Source organism: Brachionichthys hirsutus, chromosome 4, assembly GCF_040956055.1.
Source record: "Brachionichthys hirsutus isolate HB-005 chromosome 4, CSIRO-AGI_Bhir_v1, whole genome shotgun sequence".
Taxonomy (NCBI): domain Eukaryota; kingdom Metazoa; phylum Chordata; class Actinopteri; order Lophiiformes; family Brachionichthyidae; genus Brachionichthys; species Brachionichthys hirsutus.
In genome coordinates, this window is record NC_090900.1 from 12,260,503 (window position 1) to 12,275,884 (window position 15,382).

At 44.8% G+C, this 15,382-nt stretch overlaps 3 protein-coding genes across 4 annotated transcripts in view; 2 read left to right on the forward strand and 1 right to left on the reverse strand.

Annotated features, from left to right (window-relative positions):
* The first annotated feature begins 386 nt into the window (after positions 1–386).
* ankle2 (ankyrin repeat and LEM domain containing 2) lies at positions 387–11,155 on the forward strand. Its single transcript, XM_068738491.1, has 12 exons — positions 387–873; positions 1,864–2,058; positions 2,159–2,343; positions 4,214–4,402; positions 4,507–4,629; positions 5,550–5,613; positions 5,789–5,968; positions 6,081–6,183; positions 6,883–7,073; positions 7,294–8,161; positions 8,849–8,980; positions 9,377–11,155. The coding sequence occupies exons 1-12, from the start codon at positions 387–389 to the stop codon at positions 9,585–9,587; spliced, it is 2,928 nt and encodes a 975-aa protein (XP_068594592.1). The 3' UTR covers positions 9,588–11,155.
* A 251-nt stretch (positions 11,156–11,406) lies between these two features.
* pgam5 (PGAM family member 5, serine/threonine protein phosphatase, mitochondrial) lies at positions 11,407–14,207 on the reverse strand. 2 transcript variants are annotated; one of them, XM_068738441.1, is made up of 6 exons: positions 13,679–14,207; positions 13,344–13,510; positions 13,089–13,214; positions 12,839–12,927; positions 12,103–12,233; positions 11,407–11,895 (listed from the first exon to the last, which is right to left on the reverse strand). In XM_068738441.1, exons 1-6 carry the CDS (start codon positions 13,921–13,923, stop codon positions 11,745–11,747), a joined length of 909 nt encoding a protein of 302 aa, XP_068594542.1. In that variant the 5' UTR covers positions 13,924–14,207; the 3' UTR covers positions 11,407–11,744. The 2 variants fall into 2 exon arrangements, with proteins under 2 accessions (XP_068594542.1, XP_068594540.1); XM_068738439.1 differs by having other exon boundaries at positions 12,103–12,236.
* An 890-nt stretch (positions 14,208–15,097) lies between these two features.
* Positions 15,098–15,382, forward strand: part of zdhhc8b (zinc finger DHHC-type palmitoyltransferase 8b) — a 39,482-nt gene continuing 39,197 nt past the window's right edge. Inside the window, exon 1 of the mRNA XM_068760976.1 lies at positions 15,098–15,208. Coding sequence (XP_068617077.1) covers positions 15,105–15,208 — 104 coding nt within the window. The 5' untranslated portion in view covers positions 15,098–15,104. The remainder of the gene's footprint in view (positions 15,209–15,382) is intronic.

Here is a 15,382-nt window from a genome sequence, read left to right on the forward strand (position 1 = left end):
ACTGCCAAGGTGCCCCTGAGGAAGGCACCGAACCCCCAACTGCTCCCAGGGCACGACTATGTAGCTGCCCATCACTCCACCATCTCTCGCAACATTTGCATGTCTATAGGCCCTTTGTGTGTGTGTGTGTGTTTGCATGTTTCAGGCCAATATGTGTGTAAACTGCTTGAGTAATTTTACCATTACGGATCAATAAAGTTTAATTTGGTTCTTGTGTAGACCTATTAACTCTATTTAAGTATTAATTACTTTGCTGTGGCGACCCCAAGCTGAAAGGGGAAGGTTTAAAGAGACTAATGCTAAAGTGTCAGATTTGCCTACGTAGTTTCTGACTGCTGGTAAATCTTGTTGAAATGAATTTCTGGGTGTGTTATAGGAACTGAAGCATGGAGGCGGTTCTGAGCAGACTGAAGGAACTAAATGATGATGAACTGCGTGAGGAGTTTGCCAGGGCAGATGTCAAGTGTGGCGCGATCACAGATACAACCAGATCAATCTTCCAAAGGAAGTTGGCCCGAGTCCTAGCCGGGCCAGAGAGCAGTGCCACTGAACGGGACAGCAGCTCTTTAGCAGGGGTCCCGAGCAACGCGTCCTCCGTCGCTGATCATGCCACATCTGTGTCATATGCCACCTTAGTAGATGCGCCCACCAATGCTGCCACAGGAAACAATCCCACTGAGACTGCTGGCGAAGAGTTGGAGTTTGGATACGGTGTGGGTCTCAACCCTCCAGAGGAAGAAGACATCTCAGTGAAAACCACCTCAGAAAGCAGCAACTTTCAACGGAAAACAGACATCCCTGCAAAGCCAGCTCAACTGTCTCCAACCTTTTATGGAGTATGTCCACTGTGGGATGATGTGTTGGCTAGAAATGGTAAGAGGCTCTTCATGCTCTTTGGTTTGGTGTCGCACAGAATTGTAGAGTTTGCAGAAGTTTAATTTTATATTTGTTAAGTCGCTTTGAAGGTTAAACTTTAGACATCACATGTATTTGGAAGTCAAACTTACTTTTACACAATCAGAATTTATTCTGTTAGAAGGAATTACACGGTACAATATTTATTAGTCTCAGGATAAAGTCTAGCAGTTTGCTAAAACTGCTGCTCAGGGAAACATTGTTTTATATACAGTATTTATATTTCATGATTCCGTTTAAATTTCTCTGGAATTTTGCATATGATGTTCGATGTCAATAGTTTTAAACATTGTTGAAAAATGTTAAAGTATAAGACGGTGGAGAGCCCAAACAAGTAAACAAAGTGTGACTTGGAATAACCCTTTACAGAAAACTTCCACAACCGGTTTATGGAACAAACCAACTCTGCTTTCACATTGCTGCAGCTCTTTACACGGCCAGACACCTGATTTTTGATCACTTTTAATACTGTTTCTAGGCAACCTTTTTTTATTCTGCCATGGGTCTAAAGTCCATGATCTGAACTCTTATCATGACGTCTGTTTATTTAAAATATCTTCTATGTTTCATACTGTCTGTATTTGTTTAGGGGGACGAGTGCAGACACTGGATGCTGATGTAGTCAGACAGCCGCATTTATTTAAGTGGATGAAACCATTTGTCGTTCTTGTAAGCAGAAGGGGTGTAAAACTGCCTGATCTCTCCAGAATAGATTATTGATCTGTGTTAATCTTACACCACTCCAAAGATTAACGCTGGAAATGTTCGTCTCTCAGGACATTTTGTAGATCCTCATTAAAGTATGATTTTTACAGGCTGAGTGGAAAGAGAGGAAAATAATGAAAACAATCTTTCAAGTTCCAGTTAAAAAACAAAAATCAGGAAGACAAACACGATGCTCGCCATGTTGAATGTGACAACAAACTGATTCAGTGTTCTTGTTCGTAGACGGAGCACACGTGTACACCAATAAGAAAGATACCCTTCAAGCAGTAAAGATGATGAAGGGCGCCCGCTTCAAAGAATTTCCCAACCGCGAAGATGCTGAGAATTTTGCTAAAGGAATCTGTGATTATTTCCCCTCTCCCAACAAATCCACACCCTGTGTGTCTCCTGCCAAACCGGGTCTGGCCATCAGTAAAGGTAAGCGGATCTGTGAGAGCGCTTTGTGGAAAGCATTTCATGAAACGTGAACAATATTTGACATTGACAGCGTTGCACTTTGTTCTCTTGTCTGCACCAGACAACATGGAGGTTGATGCCATCAACCGGGAGCGGGCCAACAGTTTCAAAAGCCCGCGCACACAGGACCTGACAGCCAAGCTGAGGAAAGCTGTAGAGAAGGGGAACGAGGTGGACTTCAGCGACCTGGTGAGGAACAACCCACGCTATCTCATCGGCTCGGGAGACAATCCTACGATTGTGCAGGTGAGGACAAGCTAATTAATGGTGTACTCGTGTTTCTATTTCAGAGTCTAGAACCGGTTTCCTAAATATATGCTGCATAAAATCAGTAGCCAAGTGGAGTCGGTGTTGTTTGAACTTCTTTTATTACTGTTTAATATCCTTTCTTAAGCTCTTTGCTATTCATAGACACGTATTTTACAGTCTCTAATAGAGTTTTGCCATTCTTTGAGGGACAAGTATCGTTTGTAGGTATGCACTGCACCCTATAGCAAAGGCTTGTAGTTGATAAGGCAAAGCCAGGAAGTATGTCCTGCTCATAAATGTGCATATTAATTTAGGGAATTGGTCATGATTATTATCTCCGTCGAGGCAGGCGTTATGAAATCACCGGAGTTGGTTTCTATGCTTCTCTGTCTGTCTGTTAGCAACATAACTTAAAAAGTTAAAGACGGCTCCTGATGAACTTTTCAGGAAATGTTGGGAATGTTACCAGGACCAGATGATCCAAAAGAGATCCTGCATTCTTGATCACTTTGAAATTTTCATTAACATTGCACTCAATGGATCTTCAAAATGTATTCCTCAATATCTTGGCTGATTATTGAACAACGTTTATGGAATTTGACACAGTCATGTAGGGTGGGGACCTTTATTTTAGCAACGAATTTAATCCGAATAGGATCCGGATTGCGGATAGCATTAAAAAAAATATCAAAAAATGAGTATACACATTGCATTTAGCAGGATTCCGGAGGTTTATGGGGAAAAAAAGCTGAAGATTGGTCTTGGTCTATCCCATCAAATAAAAATAAATAAAATACGTGAGTGAAGCCTCACCACTGTATAAAAGATAAATATATAGATAAAGTATAATTATACAAGAATACTTCCTGTATTAAGTATGGCAATGCATTATCAATCAACCCTTGACAATAAAACTAGCATGCGTGAAACTTTGTCAAACTAAATTACTGGGATGTATGATTATTATACATCTTTGAAATTCATTACAACGAACATACAAACTAGCATGTAGCATGTTGCCACATGTTTGAAAAGAGGGGCTTTAGTTATATGAAGCTAGCATATTCATTGCGTTTGCTGATTATCTTGATTTTACATTGTTTCTGGTTGTTTGGATGATAAGTGCTGGATGCTTCCTGTTTAAGTGCTGCAACATTGATGCAGTATTGTTGTTATACGCCAGCTCTGATTGACAGAGCACCGCGTTCTCCGTTGTTTTAGTTTGAAATGGTCCCAAAGTTCGGACAGGTTCTGTCTGTTTTCTTTGCATTCCTTCCTCCTTTTTCTCCTTCATTGTCGTTCCTTTCTCCATCTTTATTCGTGCTCCCTGCAGCCACACCGGACTGCGCCCACTCAGCTCTGGCTTTCCCACGGACATGCTCGGGCGCTTCCCCTCTCGTGTGGAAACGAAGCTCCGCTTAAGTTTGAGCTGTTTTAATACGCAACACTATTTAGACGAATCCTCGAGGTAACAGAATTGTATTCGAAGCGTTGTTCTGATTAAATTACTCGATTTAATCAACGAGTCGTTGCAGCACTAATCCGGATGCCTGTCTGGATATACAAAAAAAAATCTGTATTTTCCCAATTACTTACAATGGAGGCTTTTTCAATAAAATCAGATATTTTAAAATATGCATTCAATTCACTCACCAAAAATCCGAGGCATAAAGGTCCAATAAGCACTATCATGCAAAATGTCTTCTGATTCTGATCCAGAATGAGGTCACTGTTTGGTGTTACAGTAAATCTGTTCCTCACAAGGTCGTATTTTTGCTTTTGGACAGATTGAAGCATCTTTTCCTCTGAACAGGTGTTTAAAGAGGATTATATTCTGACCTAAATTGCTGTTCCATTGTTTTTTCAGGAGGGCTGCCGGTACAACGTAATGCATGTGGCAGCCAAGGAAAACCAGGCAGGAATCGCACAGCTGCTGCTGGACACCCTGGAGAACCCAGAGTTCATGCGCTTGATGTACCCAGACGACCAGGAGGTCATGCTGCAGAAACGCATCCGCTACATTGTAGATCTTTACCTCAACACTCCAGATAAGGCTGTGGGTTGTCTCACCTGACCGGCTGAACCACGTTCATTCAGATCTGTTAAGAATGTTGTTGAGATGATGCAATCATATCTTATCTTGCTCGGTTTGTGTTCCAGGCTTTTGAAACGCCACTTCACTTTGCCTGTAAGTTTGGATGCCCAGACGTGGTGAATGTCCTGTGCTCGCATCCTGACATCGATAAGAACTGTAAGAACAAGGATGGCCAGAAGCCTTGTGATGTAAGGAGTTTCATTTTTTTATGGAGTGTTTTAGGAATCGGTCAGTTTGTCCGTATTTTAAGTCAAATATGCTTTTGGGGTTAAAAGGATGAACCATTTTTTTGTCATAATCCAAGATGTTGTGAACCCAAACAACAAACTTTTAGCCATTGTGCACCAAGTTTGACAAATATCCAACAAATTATGAATTGGTGTCAATTCAGCACTCAAGTTAGGACTTCCTAAATGCTGCATTGACCGAGCAAGCCTACCCTTACACAAGTGGTAGAAAAGAAATAGACACAGTTGTTCTGGAGAAGACAGATAACGGATAACTGTAGCCTCTCTTCTTATTTACCGACTGCAATAAATTAAACTATTTTGTCAGGGTAAGTAAACATTACCGGTAACTTGAAACAAGTGTGATTCTGACCCACAAACACATCAAACCTAAGCACAGTTGGCAATTATTCAAAGTCATGGGAGATTTTGGCTTTGCTGAACGGCCGATCACAGCGTTTGGTGCTCCCCTTGAAACGTTTGTAATTAAACAGTATCTTATGAGTTTGGGGGTATGTGGATGTAAACTGCACTTTGCCCGGTGGAAGTTGTTCCAGTTTAACACTCATTGATCTTGGTGACCTGTGAACTCAGCAAGACACAAAGAACTATAGCCAAGACGTTGTTACAGTGGGAGCACAGGACTGCCACCAGCCAGAAGTCCCTGAGGGGCCGATCTGTTATGTTTACTCTGGTTTTTTTGACGCGGTGACCTTTTAGCTTGCTTTATAAATCTTTTGGCAACACTCACCCACTGCAATGAGAAGGCTAAACATAGACGAGCAGCAGCAAATTCTTTCCCCCTCTAATCCAACAGCAGTTGTATGTTGTCAGTTGAACATGCATCGCCAACTGTTGTTCTTTTTATTTCCAATCTGCAGCTTATCTGTAGCAGAAAGAACAAAACCCAAGAGGTGAAGCAGAAGATAAGTGACTATTTGGAGGGTAAGGACACATGCAGCCGTTTAGTGAACTTTGACACACGGAGGCTGAGCGGGTTGCATTATCGGCACCTCATTATTAGGCTGAAAAAAGAATGCCTCTCATTGTTGGTGTATTCACTCAAGTCTCGTCCTCCCAGACATGTTATACAGCCTTAAAACGTTCTGTACTCTCGCAGATCGGTGCTTTGTCCCTCTGCTGAGGGCGGCCGACAACACTTCTCAGCCCATCATCGGTGCCCTGTGGTCGCCTGAGTCGTCAGAAAGCCTCTCGCTGATCCAGCGGCATGCCAGAAGCGCTATCGATCCCGTCATGGTGGTCACAGCCTTTGCTGGCCCTCTCAGCCCTTCTAAAGCAAGTTCTTTACCCAATTACCTGTCTGCATTTCCTCAAATCCAACATAGCGTCTCTAAATTGCTTCGTTCGTAATATTCTGTGAGCAGAACAGTTTCTTCTCTTCCCACAGGCAGAGGATTTTCGGCGGTATTGGAAGACGCCGCCCAGAAACCAGGCGGCGCCCATCCACCACATCCTTAAATCTGATTCCAACCGTGGGGCCGAGAGAGTGGGCAGGTTAGGTTCTAAATGATTATCTGGCATAAAGCAGTCTCTAAAATTACAGGTAGATTCGACTTTATTCAGAGAGAGGTTTACTCATCGACACTGAGCGCTAACGCTAGTAGCACTACTAGTATTAGTGATATGAAGGATTTTCTAAACGGTCTCTAAGGGTGACTCAGATTATATATGTTGTCTATTTGTGTCTGCTTTTCTTTAATTAGTTATATATTAGACCTGAAAAGATCGGGGGGGGGGGGGGGGGGTTGAACACTGTTAAAAAGAACAGAAGGATTTACAAGGCTGAATACTTTTCAGAATGTTATATTGAGGATTGTATCGATACTTTCTGACTTCATTCAGTTTATTTTCCATTTGCAGTATAAACCACATCGGAAAAGGGTGCAAAAAAAGCTCAAAGTGCAACTGTCAACATTTACAGGACAAGACAGGCAAAAATAATGCCACATATAATACTTACTGATAAAATAATACAATAAAAACAACACAATAAAAAATCTATTAAAAAAATTAACACCTAATAATCAAGATATACTATTTAAAATCTATCTTGATCATGACTATTTTGATGTTTGAATGAATTTGTTTGTGCAAGGAGAATAATTATTAATCTCCACATAGATGAAGAGGTTTACAAAGAGGTGGTTGAAATCTGTGCAGCAACCTGAATGATGGTTCATCCTTTATGTCCAGAGACCTGGCTCATGGGCGGGGCTACCCGTGGGCCGAGTACTGGGACTTTCTGGACACTTTTATGGATATGTCATCGCTGGAGGGGCTGCGTAAGCTGGAGGAGTATCTTAGCAAGAAGGATTTCGTCCCACTGTTACATGAAGCGGCTGGAGAGAATGAGACCAGCAGCAGGTTCAAAACCCCCTCGCCAGGTATGATCAGCAGCGTACCAGGAAAGCTGGAAAAATAACGTATAAATTGCTAAATTATTAAATAGAATGCACACAAAATATTTCCCCTGATTTGTTTCAGTTCATTTATTTCTTGTTCTACGTTTTTATGATTAGACTACACCCTCTCCTATAATGAAGAATAGCGTGGTAAAATCCCGCTGCTAATGACCTGTTGGCCGTTTGTCATCCGTGTCCGCAGGCAAGCCCAAAAAGTTCTGCAACTCCGTCTCTGTCGGTGCCTTCCTGGACGAGGGTGACGACATCAGCCTGGAGGAGATGAAGAACAGGCAGAACGCAGCACTCACCAGCATCACTTCGTCTGCGGCATCCAAGGACGGCCTGAAGGGGGCCGTGGGGGGCCGTGAGTTCCACATCCTGCCCGTTGCGCTGCACCACCGTGGGGCCGACCTGATAGAGACGGCGGCCGAGCAGGACCTGCTGTGCTGTTGTGACGACGGGCTCCTCTCACCCGTTGCCGTTTGCAAAAATGGCGTGTGCGCCTCCTCCAGAGACAGGACTCAAAATGGAGACAAGGTGCCCTCTCGCACCTCCCCTTCCTCCTCCATGTTGTCACCCATTTCTAATCTCATGGAGGAGTTTGAGCGCATGTCACTGCAGGAGCCACCGGGCAGCCCCACCATCTGCAGGGAGAGGAGGAGCAGTGGCGGGAGCCGGCAAAGGGAGAGCCAGGACTCCTTTGGCTCCCCCTCGGCCACAGACCTGAGCTCTGGGCTGAACCGCCTGTCTCTTGGTCACAGCGGTCAGGATGGCAAGACCATGGAGGTTCCAGGCTGGAGAACAGAAGGAGGAGTAACGGAGGAGCGCTGCAGTAGTGGCAGCTCTGATGAGTACTTTGAAGCAGAGGAGAGTCTGGAGGTGTTGAGCAGGACTAGGGGGTCAATATCAGCGGGGCGCCAGTTCTGTGCTCGATCCAAGTCTTGGGACCATGGGGGGAGGGATCTGAGCAGCTCGGGATCCTCTGGAGCCTCCTACAAGTCCTTGGATAGCTCCAACGAATTCCTCCCCAGAACCCCACCGCACATTAGAGGAGGACTTTTCATTGACGGGTGAGTCACACGGGAAACAAGAGACTTCACTTTAGATGAACTAGAAGATACTGAAGCAGAAGAGAATAGTTCCAGATAATATTTCAGATGAGATGTCAGTTAATTTAACACAATTCTGTATCATTTAGACAACGTTTTGGCTGAGGTGTCGGGAGGGAGTCCCCCTCCAGAGAATGACTGAGTAACTGTCCTGGGTTTTATTTCCCTTCTCTTTCTCTTTTGATCAGTTTTCTTAATAAAAGTTGATGCCTTTGTTTTCTCCATACCGTACTGAGCAGCAAGATCCCAGACATGAACGCCATTCTCATATTTGGCTATTATTTCCTTTAATTCAACAGTTCTCACTACTTTCCTCTTTTCTTTTCCAGTAGTATTACTGCTGCCTTTCTTTGGATCCAAGAGCTAAAGAGAACAAAGCAAAAAAACATGAAGAGAAAAGTTAGCACACGGTCTCTCTCCTCTGGCAGGTCGACTCAAACTGATCTACTCGGTCAGACTCCGCCTTCGTTCCCGTGTCTTTGGTTCGCCTCGGCTCCACTCGTGTGTTTGAACGCCGAAAATCTGTTTGACTTCTGAAGCATTCTAGAACCGAGGTTCCACGATAAAACTGCATGTCTGTTAAAGAGTTTGACCGGACTGATGATGATGATGGTGATGATGCTGAAGCTGAATCTTGTGTTTCTGCAGGGATTCACCAACCAAGCTGGACAGAGAAGTCTTGTCCGCCATCGAAGGCGTCGACATCGACTCTCAGAAGTTCCCCAGCATTGTAAAGTGGAAGAGCACAGTGAAGACTTACTCTGCAGCAGACATGCAGAGGTCAGTAAGTCTCGCTGACCCGTTGGTGCAGTGTACGACGCCGTGCCCAGAAAGGTTGGGACATTATTTAGCATAAACATAGATGGTATGAGAAGCTCCGAAATAAAATCCTGAAAGTTTTTTCACTCGTCTTGCTTCTCAAGGAGGAGATCTCCATGCGTGTGAATTCTGACTGTTAGTTTAGTAAAGGAGATATGCTGGACAAGCTTTCTGGGCTCATGACAATGTAATAACCCCCGTTAGCAGGTCTGTGACAAAGTGACAAAATCAGACGTTTTGCTTGCAGGGTGGCATCGGAATATGACGCTTTAATGCGCACCAGATGCAATTTTTGTTCCATCATATGAGTGATAACTGTAAATGAGACCGTTGCGATTGATGTCGTCTCTCGTCTAGCTGGCCCAGCCCTGCGGCGGCGAAGCCACGACTCAGGATGCCGCACCAGACTCCTGGCTCCCCTGTCAGCGGCATGATGTCTCCCACGGGACGCTTCAGCTCCGCCCGGCACACCTCCTCGCCAGACTTCAGCCCCGGCCGTTACAGCCCCGCCAACGCGAGCTACATCCAGCGCATCCGCCTCAAGCACTTGAACGAGCCGCCGGTTTAACTGCCCCTCTCCTCCTCAAGCCCGATACCCCGCCCTTTGCAGTCCACACCCAAGCTGCACCAAGGTGGACACACCAGAGCTCAGAAACCACATACCTGATAGAAATATGCACAAGTGTCTGGAGGATTTGTATTAATGGTGTTTGGTACTGCTCCCAGCTAATACAGGAAATCTCATCATGGATTGTGATGTACACTTGAGACTTTTAAAACAAAAGAATCCTGGATAATTTACGTACTGTATGGGTGCGGACCATGTTGAGTTGATGGTAACGTTATTTGTGGCAAGTGTGACGCACCTGTAACATAGCCCAGTCAAACCTTTTGAATTCCATAAAACCCTCAACGGGGTGCTCTCATTTAAGATGTTCTTAAAAAAGTAAACGGTCAATATTTTAAAGGTTCTTTTTTTTGTATGTTGGTCAGTAGCACAAAATTTCAATGTTTTTATTATTGGTGTTGAAAATCATTTCCTATGTTCTCCTCAGTTCGGGAATTGCCTTAAATTTCTGAAGTGATGGGCCGGTGCTGTCAGTCTGGATACTCCAGTGCTTAATACCTGGAGACGGAGAACTGACTGGCTGTGTCGGATACAAGGAGATTACGGAAAATTTACAGAAAAAAAAAAGACTGAGATCTTCCATGTTTTCATTTTGTTCCTCAATAAATTCAGACCTTTTCCATCGTGTTCTCAGTGCGTCCTGGACATGTCTTGACTTTTCCTTTCTGCCACTGCTGGCGGCCTAAGACCGTACAAATGTTATTTCTATCATAGATTTGTCATTCATAAGCATCTCCTACAGTGCGAGTATGAATGAAAAAGCATACCCATCAGTGAAAGTGTAATTTCACGTTTGTCTTGACTGAACCTTTCATTTTCCCAGTCTACACCCTTAAAGCTGTATTAAGCGATCCAACCTCTAGGGGGCAGAATGACTACAGAACAGTAATAGAGGCCTGGTTATTGGTTCCCATTTGAAAACTTGCCTCAGAGGGTTTCAAATCCAAGCGAGATGGGAAGTACTCCAAAGTATCCTCACAACACAAGTAGTTGGATTTCATGTTAATTTCAAAACCAACGCTTAATAGAGCTTTAAAGCCCAAATCTGTGTCACGAACTTTTGATTGGCTCACATCTACCTTGCATACACAAAGCAGGTTCTCCAAGTAGATGTGGAAGTAGGAAAACCTGCATCCACATGATTTGAACTCACTGCTGTATGAGGGTTTATCGTTCATATGTCTGATTGGGAAAAAGCCGGTTATTTTGAGCGCACTCCTGATTGGTTTAGAGAAACACTGAATGTACAATGTTTTGTGTCCTTTAGCTGAGAGTACTCTGTTTCAGTGAGAAGATTGTAACTGTCATCCTTGTGCTCTCAGGTGACAAAAGATCTCGTTCTGGTCTCTGAATGTTTATGAATGTGGAACTTTGCAAAAATGCACCTAAGAAACTTAAAACATGCTCCTTGTGCTTTTAACATTCAGTGCTTTATTAAAAGTCACTTTCACGGTGGAATCTTCGTCCTGTATGTCTAAATTTTATTTGCTTCCAACTAAATAAAACATCACACCTACTTTACCGCCCGAGCCATGTCACTTTATTACAACAGCTCCTTGGGAACAGCTGTTTCCATGTTTCCATGACCACTTTGGGAGTAGAGTTCAACTTAAATTATTTTGTATACTGCATCTTAAATTGCACTTTGGCAATTTACATAATATTCCATTTCCATAAATAGAAAATGTGTTTGGGCAAAAACATTAATTTCAGGGAGACTTTTTAATGGTAACATATACAAGAAAAATGTGACAAAATGAAACATGATTTATTATTTATTACAGCTCCACCACACAACAAATAATCCGATCTTCAGCATTCTGCCATGGTATAAAGCTGCGAGCAAGATTTACAACAACTAAACAAATACTACTTTTGGTTTAAAAATCAGTCTTTTGTGTAAAACCCTGTTCAGGTAGACTTTCTATGCAGCTCTGAATCACTTCTGCTCGCCTTCAAAGAAACGGAAGTATCCAGACATCACACGATGGTGGTTCAAATACAAAATAACATTGAATTTTCAAGACACTTACGGAGAAAACTGAGCTTTCACCAGCCACTGGCCTGATCACTGGATTGAGTCCAAACCCGATTGAGTCAGGTCCGTGTTAGTTTGTCTGCTGGCATGAACCCTGCGTCCCCCAGAGCTCGGAGCGCTACCCTGCCACTCGGACGGATGGTGAGCCACGTGATGCTGCCGTTGTTCAAACCCATACGCAACCAGCCCTCCGGAGGAAACTGCAGAGCCCTGTGAGAGCAGAGGGCAGACGAGCATGAATACTGGAGCTGCAGGGTCTTTAGAGGTTCAAATAAATCAACTTGCACTATTTTCTTTAAAGAATTCTGTTTCTAGCACAAAGCATGTTTAGAAAAAAACCCCTTAAGACTAACAGCTGCATAAGCAAAGCAGGAACGCCCCACTCTGGCCCCAGCTGAGCCGGCCGGCGACACACACCTGCAGACGAAATAACGGATGACATTGGCGTGACACACGATGATCTCATAGCTGTCCTCCTTCTGCTTGGGGTCGGCCCGGTGAATGTAGCGGCGGAAGGCTGCCTCGATGCGAGCGCCGTCTTCGTGGTACTGCTGGAGGACGGCAGAGACGTTGAGAGCAGACTTTGACGCGTGAAAACGTTGGGTCTGAACCGACGGTCTGTGTGACGACATGAAGCTGCAGTGCGTCGGAGGGAATGCCTCTGGTGAACACGAGCGGCTGCATGAACATTAATCACGCAGCTATATTTAAAGCATTACTTAATGGGATGGATTTTTTTTTTTCCCCCCAAAGTCTTTTGAGGTAAAAACTAAACAGCATATTTTTACTAGAAGTCGCTGGAGCAAAGATGCTGTTTCTTAAAAACGTGCACATTAAACCTCAGGAAGACATGAATACCTGCGTGGCTAAATATCTTTTTGTAGTATTTTCTTCCAGTATGTGAAAAAAAAAATCCAATCCTCTTTAAAAATAGAAATGAAAGTGGCTATTTAAATATTTCAGTAATAAAAAATATTTAAAGGAGCTGGACGACTTTAAACCGCGGCAGCGCTTCCTGTGAAGGCGAGCTCAGGTACCGTTTGGCAGGACACCTTGCACAGGTATGTGAGCAACAGGAAGAGGATAAGAAACAAACTGAAAACGGGCCTACAGCCCCCCCCCTGCAGGGTTGTGTGGGTGAAGCTCCTCTCACCACAGCATCCGGCTTCCAGTGGGGGACAGCTGGAACTGGCTCGATAGGCGCCCCCTCCCTCAGCAAATCGCAGCTCAGCAGCTCCACCCCTGCAGCCGCAGCACATGCGACGCAAAGAAATAAAATGTTACGCAACGTGTAAGAAGCTGTGCAGACGCTAGCTTGCTAAAGGGCCCATATGCTTTCTACTCGCGCAGCAAAGCAACGGCGAGAAACTTCAAACTTTTGGCGTTTGGCACGAACCCACAACCTGAAAGGTGCGTGCTGATGATCCGCGCCGTCTCTGCGGCCCGGGTCATGCTGGAGTGGATCAGAACATCGTGCTTCAGCCCCAAAGCTGCCAACCGCTTGCCCGTGAAGTCGGCCTGCTCACGACCTGAGAAAGGGAACGACGGTCACAATAATGAGCTGCAGCGTCAGGGGGAAAGTAGGAAGAACAACGTCACAGAGACAGTTCACTGTGTCCTGCTGCCTTGGACAACAAGTGACAGAGCAGGATTAGAACCTAGCGGCGTGAGGATCCTCTCTCTGTCGGTGCCTCCGCTCAGGTTGTACTGGGAATGTCGGATGAGGAGAATGTTGCGCGTGGCTTTCGGTTTGCCGTCGTCCTGCTGGGAGTCTTCCTGTGCGCTCTCCTTCTTCTTCCCGTTGGACATCCCAGAACGGTCTCTCCTGAGTGAAGACAAGGCGATCCAGACTGGAGAAACGGATGTCACGAATATTTGGGCAGACGCTGCAAATGTCTCGCGTAAATAGCTACGCTTCCATTTGCTGATTACTAGAAACATGGATTTCCCTTTGCATCACGAGAATATGACTAGGGGGGGGGGTCTCTCGTACTTATCCCAGTTGAAGTCCCAGGACTGCCCGGGCGGTGCAGGTGCGTGGCTGACGGGGGTCCACGCGGGTTGCGCAGCTCGAAGGACCGGGAATCTCGACAGACGACCGTCGGCGTCTCCGTGCGCCTTACGGAAGTATCCCCGGGAGTCGGCGGCGGCGGCGGCTAACACCAGGACGGCAGAGCCTCCGGCGAACCCGCAAAAGAGTTTTAAACCTTTCCTGTACGACATCCTGCCAGCAACCATAAAAATCGCACTGCCGGCGATGCTAACGTTAGCTAATCAACCGGTCTAAATTGGGTAACGCGTCCGCCCCACAAATGTGTGGCCTTCTTTGGCTAAAATGCGTTGTGTTATAAATACAACTTTCAACAACAGAAGCACAAAAACGTTCGTTTGTGGAAAATAATCCGGGCGGTGCGTCTTAACCGGTAACTAAAAATACACAGTCGACATAAGAGCTAGCTAGCAGAGACGCACAAACGCGACGGTGGCTCGCGCGAGCCAAAAACAGTTAGCTTTCGCATATCGCTCAAGTCCCAATATTTACCACGCGGGGGCGCTCTAAGCCACAAATCACAAATCCCACTGAAACTACAATTTACAGTTTGTAGTCCGAATGGTTCGGTGGAGCTAAATATACGACATACATTGTTTTATTTACATTTAAAGTATCTGAAATCACAATAATGATGAAGGATGTTGATCCTTCATCATCATCATCATCCACTAGTGTCCCTGCTTTCATTTCTATCCTCTGTTCATATTGGTTATTCCTGAATGGGATTCATGAACTGATTTTTATCTGATTTATTTTTTTCTTTTTTTGTACAGTACTTTTGTGTGCACTTTGAGACTCTGCTGCCAAGTATAAAGTGCGATAAAATCTATTATTATTATTATTATTATCAGAAGAAGAAGAAAATAAAAATAAAATCTATTATTATTATTATTATTATCAGAAGAAGAAGAAAATAAAAAGCGGCAATTAGACATGTTAAACTTTGAGTCTTTTTAAATTCAGTGCATTTAAGACGGATTTTTAAGAGCCAATGAGCAATTGCAAAAATAATAATACTTTTTTTTTTTATCCGTTGTTGGATGTTCTCGGTAAGAAAGGCGGCATAACGCGCTGATCCTCCGAAGATAACCAGCATGACGAGATGATCGTTTCCTTCGGGCGTCGCGGAGAGGCTCCACCTTTCCACGCGGCTCAGTGACCTCACCAGTGGGCTGGATTCATCGCCAGGGTGGGATTTGGAGAGCGGCGTGTGTTCCTGCCTCTCTCTCTCTCTCTTCCACTGGGATCTATGCGTCTGGAAGGCAGCGACAGACTGGCCGGACTGGTTCACTGGCTGCGCGCTGGATCTCTTTTCTGCATGCGTCTCCAATCGGAATAAATAATTGAGGAATGTGTAAATTACAGAATGCCCAACAGCGCCGGAAAGAGATTTAAACCCACCAAATACATCCCGGTGTCCGCCGCCGCCGCGCTCCTTGTGGGATCCACCACTTTATTTTTCGTGTTCACGTAAGTTTGCGTCGCTTCTCGCTCTGGTTCGCTTGCACGTTCACACCTGCGCTCAGACGAATCAGACTTCATTTAGTTTGCAGCGCCAAGTTTGCACGGCTGGGGGGGGGGGGTCTCTCAGCGGTGCAGAGAGCAGCCTGCCTTCATCATGTGCAGCCCCCCCAGGCTGATGCA

What these genes read in the sequence shown, in the direction of transcription:
- pgam5 (XM_068738439.1), bottom strand. Translation starts at nt 13,923, where the DNA reads ATGGTTGCTGGCAGGATGTCGTACAGGAAAGGTTTAAAACTCTTTTGC. An exon ending in GAGGATCCTCACGCCGCTAG is followed by an intron (nt 13,215 to 13,343) that starts GTTCTAATCCTG and finishes TCCCTTTCTCAG; the next exon opens with GTCGTGAGCAGGCCGACTTC. An exon ending in CATCAGCACGCACCTTTCAG is followed by an intron (nt 12,928 to 13,088) that starts GTTGTGGGTTCG and finishes CTGCGGCTGCAG; the next exon opens with GGGTGGAGCTGCTGAGCTGC.
- ankle2 (XM_068738491.1), top strand. Translation starts at nt 387, where the DNA reads ATGGAGGCGGTTCTGAGCAGACTGAAGGAACTAAATGATGATGAACTG. An exon ending in TGATGTGTTGGCTAGAAATG is followed by an intron (nt 874 to 1,863) that starts GTAAGAGGCTCT and finishes TCTTGTTCGTAG; the next exon opens with ACGGAGCACACGTGTACACC. An exon ending in TCAACACTCCAGATAAGGCT is followed by an intron (nt 4,403 to 4,506) that starts GTGGGTTGTCTC and finishes TTTGTGTTCCAG; the next exon opens with GCTTTTGAAACGCCACTTCA.